This window comes from Hippoglossus stenolepis, chromosome 15 (genome assembly GCF_022539355.2).
Source record: "Hippoglossus stenolepis isolate QCI-W04-F060 chromosome 15, HSTE1.2, whole genome shotgun sequence".
NCBI classification, from domain to species: Eukaryota; Metazoa; Chordata; class Actinopteri; order Pleuronectiformes; family Pleuronectidae; genus Hippoglossus; species Hippoglossus stenolepis.
Genome location: NC_061497.1, coordinates 14,232,333 through 14,258,443, shown reverse-complemented (window position 1 = coordinate 14,258,443; position 26,111 = coordinate 14,232,333). Strand labels below are relative to the sequence as shown.

Here is a 26,111-nt window from a genome sequence, read left to right as displayed (position 1 = left end):
CCTATATGTAGACTTACCATATATAGATCATATGGTGCGAATGACGTCACGACATCAAATAGTGGTGTAATGGATTTTTGTATCCCTATACTGTATGACTGCAAGAAATATGACTACATTGCCATTCAGGTTATGCATTGCCCCATGAAACACCACTTAGATAAGCTCAAAAGTAAATATGTCAGGTTTTTACAAAAGTATTTTTGTGAGTGAAAACTTTACAAGTCACTGTAGCCTGTACGCAAAACTTCGCACACAGTTTACACAAATTTAATTCTGTACAGATCTAGCTGGATTGTAGAACAAGCAGTTTTGTCAGTTTTTCTCAGTATTAAATGGACAAAATCGCAAGTAAACAAACTTTTGGCTATTAAAAAATGTCCTCGCCCTAGATGTTGCTTTTTCTATGTCCCTTTTCAGGAAATAACTGACAAAAAACAACTTTCGTTTGCTGCTTAGCGCTTCAATAAGAATCTGAGTTATTAGCTGGTTGAGAGAAGCTGGAGTTTGATTCATTTTTCATGTTATAAAATGAAAAGAGAAGCAGCAACAGTATTGCAGCAGATGGATTAAAAGGGGACTTGCACAATAGCTTCCAGTGAATACAGCTCTAATGCCGGATGAGTTCACAGTCGACTTGTACAAGGACTCCGACTGTATGTGTAGGAACAGAACAACTGTATCATTGTGAGCTTCCCGGCGAGTCTGAAGCGTTAATATGTAATAGCGATCAAGTCAGTTTATTCTGGCGGGCTGCCTGCTGGAGCCTCTGACAGATTGGTGCCATCAGTGCATTATTTCATTAACACTTGTGTTTTCATGGTGAACATCTTCTAACTCGTCATTTTTCTCTCCCTCTCTCTCTGTTGCCCCCATTCCTCCCTCCCTGACAGATGGAGAGCGAGAAGAAGAGGAGAAAATACTCGACAAGCAGCAATGACTCTGACACCACAGACAGTAAGTTGGGGGGGAGAGGGAGGGAGGGTGTGTGCGTGCGCGCGTGTGTGTTAGAGAGAGAGGGAAACTTGTAAGTGTCAGTAAAGTGAGTTCTCGTGCTGCTGCTGAACAGTGAACTCCCAGATTTTAGTCAACTCCCGCAGGGTATTTCTCATATTCATATATTCTCCATATAGACTTTCCACCAGTGTCACGGTCGTTGTCTCCTCTGCTCATTAAGACATCCTCTTCCTGAAAACAGCGACAGTATAAAAATGACTGTGCAGCCGTGATCTGTCTCCAGTTTCTGTATTACTATGAAAATATGGCCAACAACACATAGAGCCTGTCTTATCACTGATGCTGCATGGACACAGAATCTAAGTTTTTTTTATCGTAAAAACAAACACAGGAGGCGTGGAGTTGTGGTTTGTTACTTGATGATGAGTTTCTGTGAAATCACCACAGACTGCGACCACGCTCTGCTTTCTTTGGGTAAGACATTTCAAATGTGTGCGTTTGGCTGCATTTACTTTAGCTCTGTAGTGAAACATCAGTCGAACACATTGTCTCCACCTGTTGCTGTTGTTTGCTTGTTGTTGTTTTGTTAAACATATTTCTCCCATATGTTCAACTCTTATGTCATTAATAGAACAATTAGACCTATACATTTTTTTTTATGTTTCCATGCTGGTGACAGCCACTGCCCGAAGGCATTGTGTTTTCCAGTTGTCCGTCCATCTGTCGTCCCATTCGTGCGAGCTAGATATCTCGCCGATTTAAAAAACAAACAAACGTTCAGTTGGAGTCATGGATGAACTTGATAAGAGTTTAGTGGTCAAAGCATGGTTTTGGTCTTGTGAACACGACATCTCAGGAAAACCATGAGGGAGTTTCTTGAAATTTGGTGCAAACATTCACTTGGACTCAATGATGACCCGATTCGATTTTGGTATCGATATGTATCAGGATCATCCAAAGGGAATTTCATTACATCTGGTTAAAACATTCCCTTGAACTCAGAATTTGTAGGTCAAAGATCAAGGTCACTGTGACCTCTCTACCCTTTTTTGCCTTGTGAACGTGTTATCTTGAGAAGGCTTCTTTCAAATTTGGCACAAATATTCACTTAAACTCACGGGTAACTGATTCGATTTTGGTGGCCATGGTGGCCTCGGTAAATATCTTTTTGGCCTCTTGAACATGATATCTCAAATATGTCTTCATGACATTTCTTCAAATTTTTACCAGTTGTCACTTGGACTCAAAGATGAACTGATTTAGATTTCAGTTGTCAAATGTCATGGTGATCTCATATGACTCTGGAAGCTAATTATATGTGGAATGAAACTGCACTGGTTTACTGGAGGCATACAATCACAGGGCAGTAATTCTATTTTCCCATAAAATATCTTCAACGCTTACGTTATTGATAAAACAATTAGACCTGAAGATTGATTTTATCAGTAGCAGCTGAGTAAATCTTTAGGAGGTTCACACTGTTATTTACTGCGCTTGTTGAACTCCCCACGTTCAGATTGTGGCGGTCTCAGGCACAGTCTCAGAGGTGACTGCTTCATGAGCTGCTCAATTGACACAGATTGAGGCTGCAAAATCAGTGAAATAAAAATTTTGCATTCAGTGTGGCCTTTTCTCACTTAACCTATTTTAGGTGCTTTCCTTTGTAGCATGCACTTAATATGCTGACTCATAAACAGATATGAGATGACGGAGGGATCTGCAGATATACCCACAGTCATGACCCCGACTCAAATAACCACTGAGCCCGACATTAAGTGCTACACCGCATGATGGTGGGAACATCTGGCCGGTTTAACACAGTACCGTCACTGGCAGTGTCTGCTGGAAAATCATCTGATAATAAACTGTCTTTAAACGGCAGCACAGTGTTACTACACAAGTGCACTTGGCTCTCGGAGATGATCACTCTCCTCAAAACCTGAAGATTTAGTCACTGAAGACAGCTAGCAGATTTGAATTCATTCTGAAAATCATACTTCTTGGCTTTTGGCAGCTCAACGTGACTAATACTTGGCATTTTGTGGCCTGCATTTTACAATAACACGCAAATATAATTGTTTGGCTCTTCCCATGACACTGTCAGGTCAGAATAGACAGGAAATGAAGTCCATCAGTGAGATGGAAAACAAACTGTTGAGTAGACTTCACTTAAAGTTAATGTTTGGTTCTGTAAAATAAAGAACTAAAGCACAGTGGCTTAATCTGCCTCTTTATTAAAGAGTCTTACATTTCTACATTGAAATGTTTTTTGCAGTGTTTTAATGAAGTATTTCCATCTGTGATTTTCTTTCTCTGGAATCTAATTCATTCATAATGTTATTTTTTCAGTGTTAAAGCCATTTCTCATATTAAAGCTGTTATGATGTGGAATGTCTCAGCTGTTTTAGATATTATATGTTTTAACAGTCTCTTCAAGCCACCCCCCTCCCAATAAAGCCCAGTCTGTTTTGATCACGGTCGGCAGCTCTCAGACTGTGTAGGAAATGTTAGTCTCTCTCTCTCTCTCACTTTGTCTGGCTTTGTTAGGGGACATGCCAGAGTCATGCCGCTGGGCCGGCATTATTCAAATATACGGCATCACGAGGGCCAGGTCACACGTATGCAAAGCGAATACAGCAGGTCAAAGTTCACCAAAGTTGAACTCTACGCGATGCCACCCTGAGATTTGCCTCCCAAACAGGAAGCAAATGTTTTGCTCACCTCCTCGCTTGCACAGATTGGATGTGAATGAGAGGCGAAGGTTTGCCAACGCCAACTCTTGCGTATGTGTGACCGTGCTCTGATGGTGTGGACTACTGATGAGGCGTTTCAGGAGCACTAGGAGCTCCTTTTGGGCTTTTAAACTTTACAAACCTTTTACACACACAAAAAGACAGAGTATAAGACAGAGTAAAGGAAAACGAGAAAAGCACAATTTCTCATTTAAAAAGTTAATTTGATCTAGTTTAATTTAATTCAGTCCATTGCAGTGATGTAAACTGGAAATAAAAGCACCCATTTACTGCAGCAGGGCCACCAGAGGTAGAAACAACCTCGCACAGGGTCACAGGTCTGCGTGTAAAATGTATTTTACAACACTTTTAACAGCCTGTCTTTTTAGACCTGACTGAGCCACCCTGTGCTGAAGGCCATACTGTCGGTCATGTAATTAGCTGTTAGCCGTTAGCTTCCCCTGGCCATTGCTGTGTGCGCTACGACTGCATCTGTTGACTGGAGGTTATCAGGTTTCTAATTGAAGGATGCCCATGATAATTTTGGATGCCGTGCACCAAGCGGGGCTTTTAATTAACACACGGCCGCAATGGTAACTTCCAACCCGTTTGGTTATCTGGCCACAGCGGTGGTGCAGCTGCCTCACGTGGGGCGTGTGGATATAACACACACGAACACACACACACACACACACACACATGCATGAGTATACTCAAAAATGTCCTGCAGATTAGCACACTGTCCTAGTATTTTGTTACCACACACACACACACACACACACACACACACACACACACACACACACACACACACACACACACACACACACACACACAGCTTGTTGGCAGAGATTCTCTTGAGTCTCTGTGGTGTTTTGATGATGGCAGTGCAGAGCGCTGCTGTCTAACACGTCACTCCAAACTCTCCCAGTGTTGAGCTTTACAAATTGAGATGTGTTTAAAAATGCCACCGCCACTCTCACTGTGTCAGCATTTGGATTTTGATGTGTTTGTTATTGCACTGACGAGAGTCTGCAACACATCACCCCACCACAGTCTGTAAGGTGGTACACTTTGGAGGCCACCACTCAGAATAGAAGATGGCTTTTTTCTCCCACAATCTATAGTAATATTTTATCGCCCTTAATAAAAATCTGCTATCGGTCTGAGAGCAGCTGAGTGGGGGAATAATTTCAAATTGTTACCCACTCATGGCTGTCGATTCATATTTCCTGTCATGCTGTGGCAGTGAACCTGTGTGTTTATGTGAGTGTATAAAACTGTACAACAAATATAGTGGAGAATGAGTGATAGTGGGCCAAATTTTGGGTGAATATGAACATTCATATCTAGCAAATACATGTATGTGTTAGCAGCTCTATATACTGTGTGTCGGGAGCGGGAGTCAGTAATTGCGAAGACAAGCCTGACAGCAGCTCTGCCCTCGGCGCTGTTAGTTGTTCAGACGTCACAAGTAAAATTAGCGCGGTGGCAGTTCTCCTGTGGTGGCGAGGGAAATATGTTGAGTGGGAGGCAGCTCGCACGCGCACGCACACAGTCATGGTTACAATGTGCTATATTACACAGTGTTGGCAAATTTGTTTTCCATTATGCCATTGTGATGTAATTTAATTACCAATGTGATGCAATTTTAATAGGCGCCTCCTTCACAGTGCACAGATGGAATTGAGCTTTTGGCTTTATCTGCTGCAGAGGTTTTAAAATAATATAGAATGACAGCGTGAATGATATTACGCACATTCCCGCTCTTCTCTCGATAGCAGCGTGGCCTCCGTTCATATACATGGGCACAGTAAGGACCTCTGATTGAAGCGGTGGGTGGGATATTGGCGCCATTGTCAGTTTAATTGCCATTAAATTCTGTATTAATGAGCTTGTAAAGGACCACCGTGGAATAACTGCTTAACTAGAGGCTATTTATACTGTCATTACTTATTACACCCCTTAATAGATCCTCATCAGTCTGCTTCAATTAAAGGTCTGACTTGGAGTGATTGTAATGCCACGGTTATTGTTTTTTTTGGTATTTTCTCTATTAAGTCTCAAACCAAACCATGTGCTAATTTACAAACTTCAGCTTTTTGCTCTGTAATAATTTACCAAGTCAAAGACCGAGTGTTCTTCTCATATTCATTCTGCAAACCCCCTCTGTGCAAAACAGATTCCTCCAACGGGACAATAAAGTTTTCTTTTTGGTGAATTTGAGCGCTTGATGTGTACAAGAAGTCTTGATCTCCAGCCAAAGCCCTGTTCTTCATTTTCCTCACTTTAAATCAGCATTTACACTCATGAATGTACATTCTTGACAAATTAAACACAGATTATGTTCTCATTGTGCTCTGCTCCAGAAGATTTGAAACACTTTGTCCTTACAACTGTGTCACGAGCTTGCGGAAGAAAGGGTCAGATTAGACAAATTTGTCACAGAACACAAGAACGCTGAGTATGCTGTAAAAAGATATTTGTTTGTATAATTTGCAGTGATCATTGTGGTCTACTTTTATTGTTCCAGGTCAGGTGACCTCGTGGTCCAGGTCATCCAAGAATATGGGCACCAGCAGCACATGGGTTCGCCACCAGCACAAGAAACCATCAGAGGTAAGTTAGTGTGGCAGCTCGGGTCAGTGACTCAGGCAGATACAGTGAGCTTAATGAAACCCAGCCTCTTGTTCGGCCATGACAAGCTCACAGTTTTGCTCCACTTCAGTTTGGCTGGTGACAGATATTTATTGTGGCTGTTGATCAGATGCCAACATTTTCTCTGCTTGTTCAAGTTGCTGAAATGTTCTGCATCTTCTATGATCCTTGTTAATGAAATGTAGAAAGAGTCCAGCAGCTCATCTAAGGGCACTGTCACACCTACCCTGTACTTTCCAGTTTAATCTGAACCCAAATAACAGGTGTGAAAGGTGAAAGGTGCCCTGGACCATCGGCCCACCTAAAGAGGTGGTCTTGATCCGGATCAGACTGAACCATGGTTCGGTTTGTTTGCAGTGTGACCTTTTAGGATACTTTGGACTTTCACATTAACTGCAGGATGTTGAAACAGCATTAAATAGTGAGGAAGAAAAAATATCTGAAGCCTTACTGGTCTCTCCAGAAATTGAGTTGTCCAGGCTTGCAGGATTTCTTGTTGTCTTCACCTCCGATGATATGATGTTTGAACAATGAAGACCTTCATTTGGTGCATTTGAACCACGCTGTGGTTGACAACACGCTGACATCAGACACACACGCCTGCCTACAAACAATCAATGTCAAGTATAGGTAGAAGCAGCCCTCATAGGTGATGACAACACAATGTACGTATGTCATACATCTTAAGTGCGCTCCCTACATTGCAAAGTGAAACCATAACTAACCAGATCAAATATACACCATGTAATTAATACACAAACCTTGTCAGCACTTTTAGGTGTGAAAACACTAAATCCTTCAGGTTTCTGGAGAAGCTCAGTTGCTACTAGGTTGAAATAATAAAATCCAGCCTATTAAAACATATGCAAATAGAAAAATAGATAAAGAGACTGCTCTACCTAGTTTAAAGACCAAAGCAGTATTCCAGCCACTGGAGCTATATATCAGTGCTTGACTGTTACAACGACTGTCCAATGTAAATACAGCCATCTCCGTCACAACAGCTAAATCAACCAGGCGCATGGACGGGACAGATTGGTTTGCTAAAATACCAGGTTAGAACATCCGTATGGTCATGACGAACGTTCCCAGGGGCTCTCAAATGACCACCCTGGGCAAGAAGCTGGCAGAACGCAGTTGGAAAAACAGTGCGCCGTACCAGTTGTGGCGATGCCTTGCCTGCCACAATCACACATCCCTCATTCTGTCAGTGAAGTGGTTTCAAATCTGTTTAAGGACAACTTGCTGTTTTGAATCGTTTCACTCCAAAAATAACATGGAACAAATTACATCAAGTCTCAGAAATTAGCAGCGCTGATTTAAAACAAATAAATGACAGGAGGTAACAGCCTCGAAAAACACTTCTTAGGATGTTTAATGAGACACTTAAAATAAAGATCTTTTTACAAAATGAACGAATGCCATTTAGTGAGTAATTTGCTCTCATTTCTGCTTTGTCAAAAAGTCTCATAAGTGTAAGACGTGCTCAAATGATTTGGTTTTATGTAACTTCTGAGAGGAGAAATGAGTAAAGCGAAATGGCATGCATGCCCCCGAACCACCCCGAAGTACAAGTCATCAGCGGAGCGTCTGTCATTCCTGTGCATTTGAAGCTTCCTCCCCCTCAGCTCCATCCACTTAACCACAGGCTGTTGGAAGGTCCTGTCAGCAATCAGTCTCTCGGTAATTACTACTGTAGCTCTCCGCTCTGACCCGGGCCTCAGCTGAAAAAGCCAGGGGCCACGTTCCCTTTCATGAAGCTGACTCCTCTTCTCACTCCAGAGCGCCCCGCTCTTCTGTGAAGGATGATGTTTTTCTGCTTTTCTGGAAGCAGTGAGTGACGGGAAAGGTCGAGCAAAGAAAACAGGGCGAATGACATCTGACAGAGGTTTTTAAAGTCGAGTGTTGCAGCTGCATTTGAACTGGTATCAGGAAAAGCTCTCAGTCGATGAATAAAGTTGGCTGGCATTTGTCGTGGTGCTCCTGGAGAGAAGTGACAGATCTTACAGCTTTCAGTTCGTCCTCTGGGCTTTTTTTTTTACTATAACTGGAGCACTGGTTCTGCAGGTTGGCAGCTTGGCTTAGTTTAGTTGTTCACTTGTTTAATAGTGTGGAGGCTTGTTGGCAGCATTTGGACCCACATTTTGAAGACTCTAACAGGCGTGTTTGCATCTGTGACTGACCATGTGTGGAGGTGTGAAAGTTGGCAGGATTTGAGGAACTCTCTCGACCTCTTTTTTTCATTCTTGACTCAACTAATTCTATTATTTTGTGTGTGTACAACGGAGGGCCCATGAATGGCTTTGAGACTGTTTGGAACTGTCCACACCAATACATCTTAGATTTAAAGCGCACCCCTTTCGCAATGTTGATGTCAAACCACCACACAGTTTTCCGGGACTTTTAGAAGCGCTGCTGTTCCTGTTCTAGTTTGAAGTTTGTGTTTAAGTGTGGACCATACGCTGTCGATACAGATGGCCGACATGACTGCTCTCCAAAAGTGAGGCGTTGGTGGACGGAGATCTTTTCAAATGCCGATGTTAAAGTATTAGTGTCCCTTATTTCTTTTCCTTCAATTAGTTTTACTGAGCCGACAAAGTAATGGAAAAGACAGACACTTCTTGATTTGTGAGGCAGTGGGCCCTGGGCAACAGAAAGAGGGACATGTATAAGCACTTTTAACCCCATGTGCAGTTAAGACTCATCTATTTGTATGTTAATTGGGTAGCTGCTCATATTCCTTCAGGGCAACTCATCGTCTGTCAACATGTTGTAGAAGTGACACAGAAACTGTCCTTCTGCCAGAATACCAGTTAAATCAAAAACGAATTGACTACGTGTCAGCGCTTCATCCAGAGGTGTTGCTAAGTGTCGTCAGTGTGTGAGGTGTCCTGAGGCAACTTGTAAGATTTACAGGACAAAAGGCCATGATTAAATGTCACCCACGTTTTTACTGACAGTGCTTTGCTGGAGCTGACATGTTTGTGCAGTCTTTGTTTAACCTGACCGATTTAAAAGGGAAAAACGGGGCTTTCTTCAAATCTAAGCGGTAGATAAATTCAATAGATAAGATAGATCAGAGAAACAATGACCAATGTTAAATGTCACATTTACATTTGGCATTTAGTGTTGAACTAGTTCATCAGCAAGAATAGAAGTCCATAGGCTTCATTGGTTGATACATATCAGTGCTCTGTCAAAATTTCAGTAGGTTTTTAACTTGGCTGATGGTCTGGTTTGCAGGTTTATCACACACACTCGCACATGAATCATGAATTCAGACCGGTTTCATTGAAAAACATGGCACATCTTGTAGCGTATTAGAAGTAGAGTTTACAGAATTGGACATTGGCAGCCAAACATCACTGAAAGTCAAAATTGGAAACAAAAACCAAAGAAAAGTCAAGAAGAACATTTAACACTGTAAAGAATCATCATGATTGAACAGTGGGTCACAAGTTTATGGAATGACACTCGCCCTTGCTAAATGGAGGTGTGGCGAGTGGTAAACACTGTGGACTTGTAATGACAATGTAGCTCTCTTCTAAAAATGTGCCGTGTCTACTTGCGCCGCTGCGAGTCTTCCACTGCAGCTCCGACTTTTCTTAGAAGTGGTTTAAAGGGCTTAACTTGGCGGAGGAAGGACATGGTTAAACGCTTCCTTTTCTGTAAAGCTGCTTTTATCTCATTTTAGATGAGAACAGAGATTTGGGAGGTTTACATTTTTTTTGTACTCAAACAGGAAGTCTTTGACACACAGTGCGCATGCATACAGCTCATATTTGGTCTTGTGGTTGATGAGTCTATGGGCAGCAGTTAAGAACCAACAGAATGACAGGAAACGAAAACAAAGAAGAACAAATATGATTGCACAGTCATGTACAGTAAGTGCATTAACTGCGTCACCACCATCGAGACCAAAGGCCCCCTCGAAACAACTGTCGAGAACCTTAGCTTTGTTTGAAAATGGCCTCATTCCCTGAAACATTTGATGACACCATTTCAGAACTGAGACATTTAGAGCATTGTTTGCAAATAACTGTTTTTGCCTTGGAAACCGAATATGACTTTTTAAAAAAAGCACATTTGTCAAAGTTTTTAGTTCATTTCAATTACATGAGTTTTTTTATGTTGATGAACATTAGGGCAAAGGCAATGATTTACAATAAAAACTGAACATTCGAGCTCTCTTAGTAATCCTTCCTTCATGGTTTTTTTCTGCTTCAGGCTGAGAAATAAAGTTTTTTATTGACCTTTTTAATGGTGTTTAATCAAGGCAGGCTTTACCACTGGCTTTCGATGATGCTGGTTGGTAGTTTTTGAAATTCTTCTCCACTTCCTTGAACACATCCCTCCATTGTGAGCAATGACTAGCAAAGCCTGAATCTTCAGATTTATAGTGTATTGTGTTTGTTTGCTGAAATCACTGTATAATAGAACCCACGCTGACATGAAATGATATTGGTAGTTACTAGTTTAAGGCATCTTGCTGTCATTTCAGTGCTGTTGTTGAAAAACACAAGTATCTCAATAAGCGAAGATCTTAATTGTGATGAAGCATAGAAGAGGAAGTCGGTGAAGAAGTGTTATTGGGAGCATCTCACAATGCACCATGGGAGGAAGGAAGTGGTATTGACGGGTGTTGCCAAAGAAGATGATGGCTGAGCAGGTGTGAAACATTCTCTGTAGCATCATTGTGTACTCATGCATATTATACAGTATAACAGAATGTAAATGTATGTGTGTGTGTAAAGGCGCAAGTCAAGTGTGCATGTAGTGTGTTAGAGAGATGCAGCTGCAGGGCCTGCAGAAGTAAACCAGAAACCTACCAAGATTCTGAATTTAAAAAACAACGGAATTTGCATGTCGTGTTGGTTTTTTGTACATTTTGTGGTGTACATGTAGTGTTTATACAGCTTTGCCTCAGTGGAAGCGAGTTGTTGTGTAGTTATTGTCTATATCAGAACATCTGTGGAGGGTACGATCCCCTTTGTAACATGGCCACGTAAACACAGGTGTCTTTGAATATTATTTTAAGCTGCGTTGTGTGTTTATTTGACAAATATAGCATAAATCTTGTTCTGTGGTTACTTGCAGTCGTGTTAATGCATCATTGTTTTAGACATTGACTCAAACAGGGTGAACTTGGTGAAAGAGTGGGGTTTGAAGGAAGAGCGAATTAACTTTTGGAGCAGATCCACATTGGAGGGGAATCTAGGATTTTTCCTCCACTCTTTAATATTTGGAGATGGGTTTGAGGAGAGGTGAATGGGTTAAACTCTGGATGCAATCGGTGGCTATCAATAATTGTTAGTAATCTGTAGAAGGTGGAGTTGATTTAAAAGAAAGTAAGCCTGGTTACTGTCGGTTCCCAGGCTTTCCCAGAATTCAGCGCCAATCTTCAGAACCGCATCCAAATGATGGAAGGTCTGTTGACCGGCCCCTGATCGTCTTCTGCCTTGTTGCTCGCAGTTGTCAGAGGAATATTGCAATCAAATTAAGACAGTGGAAAATTTCCTCGGGGCATTGGCGAATTCCGTGAACCATTCTCAAGTGGCTTTTAACAACTTTTATGTGAAGCTGAGAGTCATTGTTCCCAGGCAGCTGCGTTTTCATCCAGATGTTATCGGTGGATCACTGTCAAAGTGACGATACCCTCTGCTCTGTGGAAACGTGTTTTTTTTTTTTGTGCCAGCGTCCATGCAAGAAGTTTTAAGTACTCATCCTCTGGAATAGTGTTGTACTTCCAAGACCGCATGTATAAATGGTTAAGTAATCGTGTGTGTGTGTGTGTGTGTGTGTGTGTGTGTGTGTGTGTGTGTGTGTGTGTGTGTGTGTGTGTGTGTGTGTGTGTGTGTGTGTGTGTGTGTGTGTGTGTGTGTGTGTGTGTGTGTGTGTGTCCTATCAGACTAGCAGCTGCTGTAGCTCATTAGAGTGTGCTAGAAACAGCTGTGAAACTCCATGGCAACTAGATGCAAACAGCTAGATAAGCGCGCGCACACACAGACACACACTCACACATACACACGGTGCAAACCAACAATTTTTTATTAAACTGTCAGTATTGCTCCTCTTGCTCACCTGCCAGGTGCTCAAATCTGAGCAGAAAAAGCCAAACAAAAAGTGCATTGTGAAGCTCATTGAAAACAGGTTATTTTAGCAAAGGGATGATGAGAATATGGTTTAGGGAGCAGTGATGGCAGGGAATGATGTCTGCAGGTGGTTAATAGATGAATGGAGAATTACAGAAACGGGTGGAGCGCATCGATAAAGATGGATGAAGAAGTGAAAATACATAGATGGAAGAATAAATGATGATTAACTGAATATAAACAGAGGGTGGAAGAAACGGTGAATTGATAAATGGACAGTAAATACTAGAGTTTAAGTGATTGTGTCCTTTCCCTTTTAGATTTGAGTAGTTTTATGAACATGTGGTCTTTGTTTGACACATTTGTCCTTAAACTAAGAATCAAGCTCATGTGTGGTTCAACCTAAAAGAACAATCAAACCAAAGCAGCTTGCAGCTTCCTCATCACCTAACGCTCTTTGGCCTGTGTTGAGAAATAGCTGAACATACCTCCGCCAAGGCTAACGCCCTATCTGGCATATTAAGGAAATTGAAAAAACTAATTCCTGGATCCGCCAGTTAATCCGACTTGGCTCCAAAATTTAATACATACTTCTTTGGTTCATGACACATCCTCCACAAGTTGTGTAGTTTTGAATAATCAGGCAATAAAAACATAACAACCATGGCGGTGGTAATAACCCGATTTCAAGTGAATCCAGATCACAATTTTCCAGGAAACAGGTTCTTTGTTTTCTCAACATATCAGTGATTCCTGCTCTTTAAATACATAAAGTCATTGTTTCGCCCTTTAATTACGTCACAGTCCATTGCACCTGCAGACCGGGCTCACCGGGTTCACCTGTAAATGGATTCCACTGATGGTCACACTCTCATATTGTCATGTTCTATGTAAGATATAGATGTTTTACACATCTGTCCTCAGGTGAAAAACACTTAGGTCTAAGTTTTGAAACTAAGAAAACAAACTAAAGAAAGTTGCTAAATGTTCATGGATGATGTAAGTTAGTTGTGGCCTAAAACGTAAAATGTTTTACTTGTCATCCTCTGTCTATGAGTTCTGTGACGTTTGTGGTCGACTCACTGGCCGGAAAACTTCCTGGGGAAAAATAAACAATAATCAGATGCCGCGTGCGTGCGTGCGTGCGTGCGTGCGTGCGTGCGTGCGTGCGTGCGTGCGTGCGTGCGTGTGTTGTCTGCAGAGGGAAATTAATATTTGCGCACCCATGAGCACTTATTTTTCCTTCCTGTCTGCGTGTATCATTGGTCTTCATCGTTTGTGTGTTTGTTTTCTGGTTACTCATCACCTGTGTGTGAGTATATGTGTGTCAGTCTGTGTGTTTGTCTTTCATGGGTAGATCGCCCATATTTCCACATTTGCACATTTCCACATACTGTATTTGCAGTCATGTGTGACTGGTTCATGGCTGCACATCAAAGCGTTGGATACTGTACCTTGTGGGCTGGAGAAATCCACAGGAGAAATAAAGATGGCAGGCGAGTGGTGCATGTGAGAAATAAATTGGATTTTTTATGGATAGATTTTCGGTGGGGAAAAAAGAACATCACAGTGTGTGACAGAAATGAAAACAGTGAGATCATCAGGAAAGGACGCTGCTAATTGATGGACACCAAAAAGTAAAGCTCTGGATTATTAGAACTGTTGCACAGAAACATATTTTCCACATTTATTTTTTTTGCTCTTGTTTTTTTTTTGCTGTGCTTCAGAGTGGTTGTTTCATCAGTGCAGGTTTCAGTATCTGTGCTGTTCAAAGTGTTTGTGTGTCATTATCACTTCCCAAACGCAGCCAACTCTGCATGCCTCTGCTGCGCCCACCCCTCCCCCCCCACACACACACCGACTAACAGTTTTCAAGGACAGTGGCAATTCGAGAAGTTCTGAGGCATCGTGCAACACATGACTTTGATGGAACTCTTGGATAGGATTTTCTTCACATTAAAATCCCGTCTCCATACAACCACAATGTACGACAGAGTATTGGAGTCACTTAAAGGGAAAAGAATCTGAGTTTTCGACAATAAAGTTGCAATAAGTGGTTATTTTAGGCTGTGTGTCATTCTAGAGGGGGAATATCAGAAGTCCAGTTGCCTGTGTTAAAATAAGGAACATCAAGCAACTTATACTTTAGCATTGGTTTCATAAGTGATAAGAACATATTTAATAAGATAATACTTTATCTTTTGACAAGTAGCAGGACAGAAAAGATTGTGCAAGAAACGTTTGGTAGTAAGGAAATGTTTGGTAGTGGTCGACTGCAAAGATACAGACTGTTAATCAAATGCCACAAAGCATCTATCTGGACCATGAACATTGACATTCAGCAGTGAAAGTCAGAAAAGCCTTGATAGATGAGTTGTTCTGTGTTTAAAGGGATTTCTTTGAATGTGGTGAATCACTAACTGTAGCAGGAGCAGGTGAGACAGACTGAGGGAGGAAAACAGTGAAGTAGCGTGTTGAAAATGACTGAGCATCACAGACTGATGATATATCCCAGTGTCTGACAGTGGATTTCTTCTCCCTTTTAGAAATTGATGCTTTAATGACTGGTGGCTACTTCAGATGACTCAGAACCTTCTTAGTGTTAGAGTGGGTGTTAATGTGGATTTAGCACACAAGTTGGTGTGTTATTATAAGACTGCAGACCAACACCTGTCGCTATCTTCAACCATTTTTCGATATGAACTCCAGAGAATATACAGAAAATTGGGTCTGGACATTTTTTGGAGTTGTTCTTTCACATATGAAGAACGCAGCAGGAGATTTTCATAGTCAGACACGATCCCAACAACAGGGAAGTGTTCGGATCATTCAGCCGAGGGGGTGGCGCCTGTGTAAATCATGCAGGAGGCAGGAATTGACATATAAATTCCCCATTTTTCTTGACAACCCTTACCACCAAAAAGTCTTTAATATATTTGTTTTTCCAAGTTGACATCTTTGTCGACTTGTTCTACGTGTTTGACACCTTTTCATTCTGAGATATTTGTATTGTTCCAGTTTCGTGTGTCATCGACATGCCATCTCACTCACCAGGACAATCTCCAGACATTTCACTCGGGGCTGGCAGGACAAGATCAAGAAAATGTGTGGAGCAGATCAGTGCATGTCTGAAAGCAGCTGTAGTGTTTAGTTTGGGCTTGACACAGCACCTAATGGGTGGTGTTTGGAACATCAGAGCAATTTAGAGGAGTGAAAGAAGAGTAAATAAAAACTGACTGAAAATATAGTTGTATGTGGCAGAAACCCCCCAGCTGACACTGCAGGTCGGTTAAAACGAGCTGCAGATCAGACAGTTTGTCTCTCTTTTTTGATGTTTTTCGCTTGAAATGTCTTCTTGATGTAAAGCTGCTGAGCTTCTGCACCTGCAGCGACAGACAGACTTCCATTTAGTCAACTTTCTTGTTCCCTACTAGTAGATCCTGCAGATGAAAAGCACGACAACCGACTCAAGTTGCAGCAGACGCAGACGGGGCGGAGCGGAGCGGCATTAATCATGTAGTTGTTTTGGTTGTTTGTGTTTTTTTTCTTCAGCCACGCATCTCAAAAACTGGGTCACATCTCCCCACAGCCTCTCCTTGCCATTTTACCAGATCGTGCGCCGGAGCCTGCCACACGCAAGAATGATATTTGCATCAGCCTCTGTGGGGGGAAATTGGCTTATCCCCCCTGCGTCTTAAGTCTCCTTCACTCTTTCTTGTCAGTGACCCAGTTTTTTAACAGTCATTTATTGAGAGGGGGGGGGGTTTCTGAGCATGTTTGCCCTCTCTCGGAAACATCTCAGCTCAAATTCACGATTTTACACACACTCACACCTGGGAACTGTTGAGTAAAAGCCCAGCATCTATTGAGCAGGTCTGCTGGAGCAGTCTGGGGGCTACATGCCTCATGTTCAATCCGGTTGTCTGTGTTTTTGTACTAAAATGTGGGTGGTGGGTGTTTGTCTCCGTTACACCTTTTAATATCTGAAATGCTGTGCTCTTCATCCATCTAATACATGATTTAGCATGTGCAAGCTGCCCAGTACGGTGACCGTCTTTCACGTTAGACATATTTAATAGCTTCACTGAAGAAGATTGGAGGTTAAATGCCTTGCTCAAGGACATTTGAGGAGAAGTGCTCTTCCCTGACAGCCTGTAGCTCAAAATCCAGCTTCCTTATTAACCTCTAAGATACTTTATGTCCTGAATATTGATACGTGAATCAAATTTGTAGATTAACTACATGGATAATCATATCTGCCTTTATTTTTTCTTTGACATTCTTCTGTCTAACTCTGACTCACTTCTTTGACTGTGAACATGAACCAAGGGCACGAGTTCGAGCTTGCCAGAGTCCAAAAATCACATCTGCTCAAACGGAGGAGCACAGTCAGTCAGTCAAAGCCTTATTGAATCGGGAACAAAGCTTAATTGCGTGACCTTTGAGTGGAGCCTTGGCACTCGGCCTGCCCTTGGCGTGGAGGGGAGCGCCACCGCTTTCCACGCATCATTCAGGCCAGGGCTTGTGATGAGGAGCTGGCGTTCAGGGAAATCTCAAAAGGACCTTTTCACTGTCTCGTCTCACGCTAATGAGGGGCATAAATTGTAGGCTGAGTGCCTTTTCAGAGCGCGGCAGTATGAAGCTAAGCTAATAGCTACGGATGTGAACATTTCAGCTCTAAGCGAGGAGAGGGGACTGTCGGAAAGAGCAAGAGGAAATCCTTTTCACGTTCCTATCAAATCCTTTGTGTTGTTTGAAAAGTGGCGAGCCGGTAAAGGCTGTCAGTGCGAGTGATTCACTTTGGCGTCACATAATGTTTCCGCATAATAGCGGCGACTCCCTCCACTGTTGCCTTTATGCCTCTTTCGCTCTCATCCGTCCCGAGCTGAAGCCGGGTGAAGTGAGAGCGCACTGAAAGGTTTCTTCAGGCCTCTGCTCTTGTTGCCCTGCATGGTGTCTGTTCTGCAGCGCTCACACAAAGAACAAGCTGCCATAAGAACGATGTCTGACGCCATTAATGGGGAGAAAGGAGTACGAAAGAAAAAAGTCTGAATTGCACTTCAGGGCTCAGCGCTAAAATCACAGGTGGGTTGTCAAAGAGTTTGCATCATTATAACCATTTTGGTACGGATTTCAATTTTTTTGATTCCATTTTTTATAGTTTTGATAAGACTTTTAATTTCAATGTCCATGTTTTTAGGAAGTTTGAGAAGCATAGAGTTTTTAATTCATTGCACTTAAACTTTTTAAAGTAGTGTTTATTTTATTTTAGCCACATGGATACTTCTTTTCGTGCAGCTATATTTTCCATAATTTTTTAGGAATATTAGATGGTCGCTGTTGTTTGAAATACAAAGTGTTTGTCCCGGGGGAATGAACAGTAAAAGTAGATGCTTTGCAAGTTTTTAAAATGCCATAGACATTTACTGTCAGACTACCTGAGGTATGTGCTAATTCCATCTTGTTTATGTTCTCTGGGCAGTTACTTGGCAGACAGGGGACAGTTTCTCTGCTAGAAACTAGAATCAAACATTTCTTCCTTATTCGTCTTTTCTTTTGTTATGCATGTTTTTCTGAGAGAGAAAATATGGAGGAGAAATATGAGCTCTTAAAGGCCTCTCCTGGATAACATCAGCAGAAGATGCCAGCCAGTTGAATTTGCTCTTGCGTTTCTTCTCTCTCCAGCATCCCTTCTTCTTTCAGCTTCCGTGCTTGCCCTCTTCTCATTCACATCCTGTCTTTATCTCTTCTCTGTCCCCCTCTTCTCTCAAACGGTACCTTTTGAGAGGTGTCAGACAAGCCAAATGTTTTCTCTTCCACCCGTTGTCTTTTCTTCCTATTCAACGCTGCTTGTCTGTTAAAGATGCTGCATGTCTATTCCCATTTCTTGCACTCACCGCTCCTCCCTCTCTCCTCCTCTCTGTCCAGCTGTTTGAGTAGAGAAATAAATGGGAGAGAGGTGGCCATTTTTCAGATGCCTGTTGAGTCATGATAAAGAAAAACATGGCTGCTGCAGTTGTTGAAAAGAAACATGAACAAGATGGTAAAGTGCAGTGTTGTGATTCAGAAGTGAGTGTAACAGAATGATATATTTCCCACAGAATCTTTGTAGGTAGAATAAAGCTATAACCACAGCGCACTGAGAACACCTGAAATTGCACAATGTAACTTTGGTGTGTCGTGTTTGAGACGTGCGTCACAGGAAACGTTGCCAAAATTAGCAGCTAGCTTAAAGAAAAGGCTAGCTCAGTATTCTCACATTTGTTCGTCATGTCAGAGACAGCAAGGAAACCAACGAGTACATTGCTGGAGGAATCGAAGAACAGGAAAATAGAAAATCTCCAGATGAATCACTTCATCCGGTAAGGGGGAAGACACGTATTCAGTATCCCTTCTGTCTGCAGAGGATGGTAAAAACCTATGAGATCTTTTGTCATCTTCTTGAATTTCTTAGGGAATAATCTGTGGATCTTGACATAAACAGCCATACAAGTTTATGTTGTTGAGATCAATGAGTTTGTACAAGTTGGTGCAGATTTTTCTCTATAAGAGCCAGACAGACATTTAGGATTGTTTGGCCTTGGAGGAGGTGTGCAGTCTGCCGAGAATCTTTCTGGTTGAGATCATCCTTGTGAAAAAGAGCCTCCATGAATACAATACTGGAGGAAGGTCATGTATCACACCAGGTGGGCTACGTGTGCACGTGACGTAGTGTCAAATTTGTAGTTTTAACAAAGGCTTTGAGGCTGTAAGATTCTTGATGCATGTTAGAGAAGGTGTGTTGGAGTGTGGTGGTGTGTGTTTCTGTTGAAATCACTGAGTCACTGTAATAACACTGAGCTCTCCCGTCGCTCTCTGTCTTACACACACACACACACACACACACACACACACACACACACACACACACACACACACACACACACACACACACAATTGCTCTCTCTCTCATTCAGTCATTCTCTCATCAACCCCTTTCCCTCTCCGTCTTTCTCTCACTCTTAATCACCCACTCAGCGCGCGCGCGCACACACACACACACACACACACACTCTCCTTCCTGAGTCCTGTGGACCTTCCAAGCAGCCAATCATTAGAGCCCGTCCCTGTTCTCTGATGTGGCTGCTAAAATTAGCCTCCGCTCTCTGAGAGTCGACATCTGCCATGACGCACTGTGGAGAGCCAGGTAGCCATGATGCCTGGAGGGGGATAAAACTCTTCTTCCTCTCACTTCTTTCTTTTTCTCCTCTCCTCTCCTCTCCTCCTCTCCTCTCCTCTCCTCTTTACCTCAGAGTTTCTTTTCTCCTCTTATTTCTTATGCAGGTCTGTGTAGATGTGCTCCTTTTTACCGTTCTTTTCAGTCGGTTATTTAAAAATATTAGATCTTTATTTCTTAAACCCATTTGAGGCGGGTGTCTGAGGTCTTCACAGTTCACTCAGCAGAGTCATGTTGTCGTCCTCTTCCTATAAATGTATTTCAATGTCAAAATCCCACGCCCCTACTATGTTATATACATTTGAAATGTTACTCAACTTAACTTCCGAAATGCTTTATTGTTTCTTGGTATCCATTTTCGCATTTATACCAACTGTTCCCAAATTTTTAAAAACAAATGCTCGAATCCATCTCCATCTCTCCAAACTCAAAATTTTTCAACCTCAGCACTTAAAACATGGCCCAAGATATATCACTCATGTGATCGTTGACCTTTTTCTTCAACCGTTTTTTAAGAAATATATGACAAGAGACTATGTTGTGTATTTTATATGTGATGAATTGTTCATATATTTGGTCAGTTGTTGATGTTAAATGTTGAATTGTTATGTCTTTTACATTTTCTTGCCCAGGGACTGAAGATGAAAATTAGCTATAAGCAAACTCTGGCTTTCGTTGTACTTGGCACCTTTTCAGGCATTTTCTGCTCTGTTCTTGTTTTTAAAACATCTTTTGTTTTAGGTCCTCTCAGAGAATACAACATGACATCATGCATGGATTCTGTTCTGTATTTCATCACTTAGATACTTGAATTATTCAGGGTCTTTGCTGTCTACAGGAGATGCTTCATGTGAAGATGTTTACTGACTTTGAATGGCGTCAATGACAATGTTTGCATGGACTCCAATATTATAATATTAACCAGATTAATACAATACTCATAATAAGACACTTGCATGTAAACAGCATTTTAATGTCATTCTTGGAATAAGCAGTATTCGATTCAGACATGTGGAGTACTCTGACATTAGTCGCATTATATAGACATGTATACGTCTTAACTGCATTATAACCTCCTATTTCTGCAGAATATTGCGACATTATCATGCAGTCACTTAACGTCATAATCAGACTGCTCTGTAACTGCTGTTATGTAAAAATGTAATAACATCATAATCTAAATAACGTCCTCTTCAGAAAAAGGTCAATAGATGAATTATTGGTGCCCATCTTTGACAGATCTGCAGTGGGACTGCTGGTTTGCTCAGGTCCGGTTCTATCAGACCATGTTGAGGATTGAGATTAACCATCATCCAAATAAAAACCAGACTCATCTTTCCATCCCTGCTCTGACAGTCCCTATTTGTGATTGATGTCTTTTCAGTGGAAAGCTTGCAGCATCACCATGACAACCAGACACCAGCCACTATATAAAAACATCTTCACCTTTCCTTTACACAAGTTAATCACTATTGGATACAAATTATGCAACTGTAGTTATGAGTGACCTTTTGGCAATCAACACAAAACTATAATAATGTTTTGCTTTGTGCTGCTTGATGTAGTTGGATGTTGCGCTAATGTGACATTGTCATTGTACCTTCAGTAAATTTAGCTGAACTCGCACTGCCCTTATGGGGCCTTTTGCACCTTATGGGGGGCTGATAAATATCGCATCCGTAATCACAGCGAAGGCGGCCTTGCCAGAATTTCACAGTCTAATAATAACAGCGGCATGAGAAGGGAAAGAGAAGCTTCCTCGCTCTCCCTCTCTTTTTTTTTTATTTGTCAGCGCTCTCATCCTTTTCAAAGTCGTCCACGAACAAGGCTGATTGTTTTTTAAGATAAACAGCAGCGAGTCAAACGAAGGTGTGTGTGTGATGTCAGCTGGCCTTTAAAAGGCTCATGAAGCACTTTGTCACTGTGCGTCAAGGAAACGGGCCCAGCAGCATCATAATAACAAGGTCTGTTATGTGGGCGGGAGGCTGCATGTGCACCTGTGTGAGTGTGTGCAAGTATATGCTTGTGTGCATGTGTGTGTTAGTGTCCCCACGTGAGTGTACATTTAGTTGTGTTATTTCTCTTTTTGTGTATTTTAACCTGTGTTTTCTAAATCAGAGTCCGTGCGAAAATGCAGCTTTCATGCATGTGCGTGTGGGCGTGTGTGGGCGTGTGTGTGTGTGGTTGGTTCCTGGTTTGCGACGTCCACCCTCATCCTTAGTGGTTTCTGTTCAGCTCAGTACTAATATATCACCGCTCCATGGATGGTCAGATACTCTGTTTTGATACTCCACAAAACAGTCTCAGACATTACACAAACAAGGTTGTTACTGAATGATTACAGGTTCCGATGCTTCATTTGTGACTCATTTTTGCTGTAAAAGTGCAATTACTGTAGAATTTATACAAGGTGTAGTGGTGGATGTTTCAGAAATGTCACTTGACCTTTTTATAATATATACAGCCGCAGGAGTAGTAGTTACATTTTTATTATCATTATAGGCAAAGTATTTGTGGCTGGGTGAGTAGTGCTGCTATTGGCAGAAGCAGCAGTGGTGGCATAAGTAGTTGGGTGGAGACAGAGGAAATGTATTAGTTAGCAATGTTAAACTAGAATTTTCATGAAGTCTCATGAAGCACATTTTTTGTATTTATCCATATTATATTTGTGAAGAAAAGAGCAATATGCAAGTTTTCATTATTATTATGTCATTATTACTTTTACTAATAAACTATTGCCATGGTGGCGTTAGAAGTAGGGTTGGATAAAAGCGTTGGTCTCCCAAATGCATTTGATTTTCAATTTACTAAAGGCGCTTTCACAACTACCTTGTTTGGTCCAGAACTTTGGACTTATTAGTTTAGCCTGAAGCAAAATAAAAGCTGTGAAAGGTGCCTCTGACCATGGTCCAGACCAATCGACCCAAATTTTGCAGTGGCAACAAAATTAATGAAATGAACCAGTTGATAAACAATGAAACTCTTTCAGGTGTGAAAATACCATAAAAATACATATATTTGATTAACTTCCATTCAGTTTGATTCCTGATGATTCAGCCACATCAGATAAAAAGCTGCATCAACAACCTCTCAGAATGTATCTTGGGACTGACAGCAGTAGTAGCAGCTCTGGTGGTGGCACTGAGGTAGTGTTAGTGCTGCTGGTAGTTTTTCTAACAGTGTAAAAATTAGTCACACAGAACTTCTTAAACACAACGCTCTCCTTAAGTATGCCTGAGTATTAATGCCTGTCCGCCTGTCAGCCCCCTGCTAGTGTACACACACACACACACACACACACACACACACACACACACAGTTCACACTCCACAGCCCCTGCTCATGTCATCAGTCCAGATCTAGATTGGACTTAATGAGAGCTCTGCATGCATAGAGCCCATAACTCTACACAGCATACTGATATACTGCCTGACTGGCCAGAGGAAAGTGTTTGTATGTCTATGTGTGTGTATGATTGTGCGAGAGACACCGGTTGTGTTATTTTGACCCTGGCTGCTTGTGTGTCTCTCTACAGTGTGTGTAGGTGTGTGTGTGTGTGTTTCCCTGCCTCTCAAATTAATGTCCAACTACAGTTTCCATGGAACCTCGGCTGAGCAGCTGAATCTCATCTGCTCACTTCCAGCGAGAGGTCATTGATCACTCGCCGCACTGCATGTGAAGCAAAACCCAAACTGATGACGGAACACAAAACTAACCTTGAGTGATTGAAATGCAAATGAGCGCCACATTTATAGCATTTGGGGAAATAATGCAGCTCAGGATCTCCCCAGACAGAAACAAAAAATACCTCGACTGTTGCTGAATCATGATTCGGAGCGAAAGTTTTCATTGATGTTGTCGGATGATCCAGCCTTTTTTTTTTTCAGAAGTTACAGAGAAGCGAGCGGCAGATGCTGGCGCCGTCTCTGGTGTGTGGATAATTGTAGAAGGAGTAAATTAAGCGATTGCCTTTGAGCTACCCTCGCTGCGGCGTTTTTAGGAAATAATTAGGTGTTTTCACGGCGTTGCAGCAGAAAAATAAAAGGGAATGCATAAACAAACCGATGAGCAACCGACTGAAATGGCCAAGAGCAGCAGAACACAATGGACGACGGTGGTGACATTTGAATTAATCGCGCGCTGGAGGGAATTTTCTGTCTGTCTGCTGCAAATTTACTGTGTCATTCCCTCTTTTATGGGAGTCGGGCATCCACTCAATATTTCGTTTGCAAATTATGATTTATCAAATTTTGGAAAGCTGTGTGGAAACGGCAAAATTCAATCAGATGTCCTGGAAACCAAGTTATTACAGCTGATGGATGCAGAGGATCTTTCCAGCAATAAGTAAATTGTGATAAATGGAAAGAGAAATGCTTTTCTTTTGAGTAATTACTGAAAGAGTTTCCTTGGCTGCTTCAGGCTCTGTCAGGCAAAATCAGCCAGAAATGACATTTGTACTGTCACACTCCCATAAATAAGTCTTCATTAGTTTTTCCTTGAAAATACAGCCAAGTGCTTCTCTTTGTTTTTCTCTTTGCATGAAATACAAACGACATTTAGTGACTCTGCAGAAGATAACGAGGTTACTCAAATCTAATCAGCTCTTGAAGGACTCTGCGTGTGTTTTTCGGACTCTCTGAACTCTGAGGCAAACGCACCTTATTTGTGTTATTTATATTTCGTGACAAATTTGCTCGACAGTTTGGAAACGGTGACTACTCGTCGTCTGCCCTCTACGTGTCCCGACTCTCCGCCTGCCTACCTGGCCCTGTCATCCTTTTTTTATAATGATCCTTTTCCATCTGTCTGCCTGCCATCCATCAGGGGGAAAAAAGAAGAAGAGAGAGAGCGGTGGATGAGAGGGAGAGCAGGATGGAGATGAGGTAGAGAGAGAGATTGAGAGGGAGAGAGAGAAAGTAGGCATAACATAAAACTGCAGGAGCTTGTAATAGTGTTTCCCAGACATTAATTAGCTGCAGTCGTTCCTGTACAAACACACAGTAATAAAACTGATATACTCTCCTCTCCTCCTCTTCCTCTCCCTCCTCCTCTGCATGAAGAAAAGGTGAAAAGTGAGAGAATGTAGGTTGTAGTGGAGAAGGAGAAAGAAAAGATAAAGGAGGAGTGGATCACCCTCAGTCTGTGTCTGTCCTCCTCTTGTCTTCCTGAAGGGGAAGGCAAGATTCATCATGGCCTTGGCTCACTGTCTAAAGCAAATACACACATACACACACAAGCTTTTTCAACACGCACTCATGCAGTTGCACACACACAGAGAAAGGATGGTCAAAACTTGAAGACACATATGATCATTCACACAATGCACACACACTCGAACACACACACTCGAACACACACTTGCAGTTGTACACAAACGTCCACTGCATTATTTGTACTTGCTGGCAGACGGTGGAGGAAGCCCAGTAGCAGAAGCCAGGATCCTGCTTTTTACATATGTCTTTTTCATATACTTGTCTGTAACAACTCTCTCTCTCTCTCTCTCTCTCTCTCTCTCTCTCTCTCTCTTCTCTCTCTCTCTCTCTCTCTCTCTCTCTCCCCCTCTCTCTCCCCCAGCTTAAATTAATATCAGTTCCTTTTTCTCCTCTCCTCTCCAGTAGTCTGGTCAGAAAGATCAGATCCTCTGAGAGTCCAGACAAACATTCAGCTTATTTCTGCTTGTCTTGCTGCTTCCTCTCCATTAACCCTCCCTCCGCATCTCTCGTCATGATTCTTTTACAGAGTTGTGTTTATTTTGGGTACCAAACTGCAAGACGTTTTGAAAACCAACCAAAAGCACTGAATTCTGAGTCAAATTCTTTGTTCACTCAGTGGTTGGATCAGATATTACCTTGATTTGATCCTGTACATTAAAATCTTATTTTGTTTAGTGGGAAGATTTTGTAGAGAAAGTTTTATGTTCCTGAAGTAAGATGCTCATTTGATTTTGGCGACAACATCTGGTTTTACCGAATGTAGGTGTCAAATTTAACTTTATATTTGACTTACAATAGTTAGACTCAGATTTTCTTTTGGGGGTGTTGCATTTTTGGCTTTTCTCCTGCACACCTCTGCATGTGTTCAAAGACGACTCCTTACTCACAATTTTCTCTCATTACCAGGTTTTTGTATTTTGGATACATTTTTTTCTGGTCACAATCAAATTAGGGGCAGGGGGAGAAGGAGGGGGTGGAAAGAGGGAAGATGGAGAGATTAATGGAGGGGGAGCAAGGGAGTGGGATGGAGGAGAAGAGCTAATAAGGCAGGGATAAGGAGGCTTAGAATGTAATGATAAAATGTAGAGTGAAGTCATACAGTTGATTTGGCGTGTGTGTGTGTGTGTGTGTGTGTGTGTGTGTGTGTGTTAGTGTGTGTGTGTTTTGCTTGTTTTTCTGTTTGTGTTTACATGTGTGTTCAGATGCCCTTGACTATATACAAAAAATATAGTGTGTGTGTGTG

The 26,111-nt window shown here is 41.9% G+C and overlaps 1 protein-coding gene across 1 annotated transcript in view; it reads left to right on the top strand.

Annotated features, from left to right (window-relative positions):
• jade2 (jade family PHD finger 2) overlaps positions 1 to 26,111 on the top strand; it is a 160,382-nt gene that overhangs the window by 23,559 nt on the left and 110,712 nt on the right. The window contains exons 2-3 of the mRNA XM_035178002.2: positions 894 to 957; positions 6,223 to 6,308. Of these exons, the coding sequence (XP_035033893.1) occupies positions 894 to 957; positions 6,223 to 6,308 (150 nt within the window). The remainder of the gene's footprint in view (positions 1 to 893; positions 958 to 6,222; positions 6,309 to 26,111) is intronic.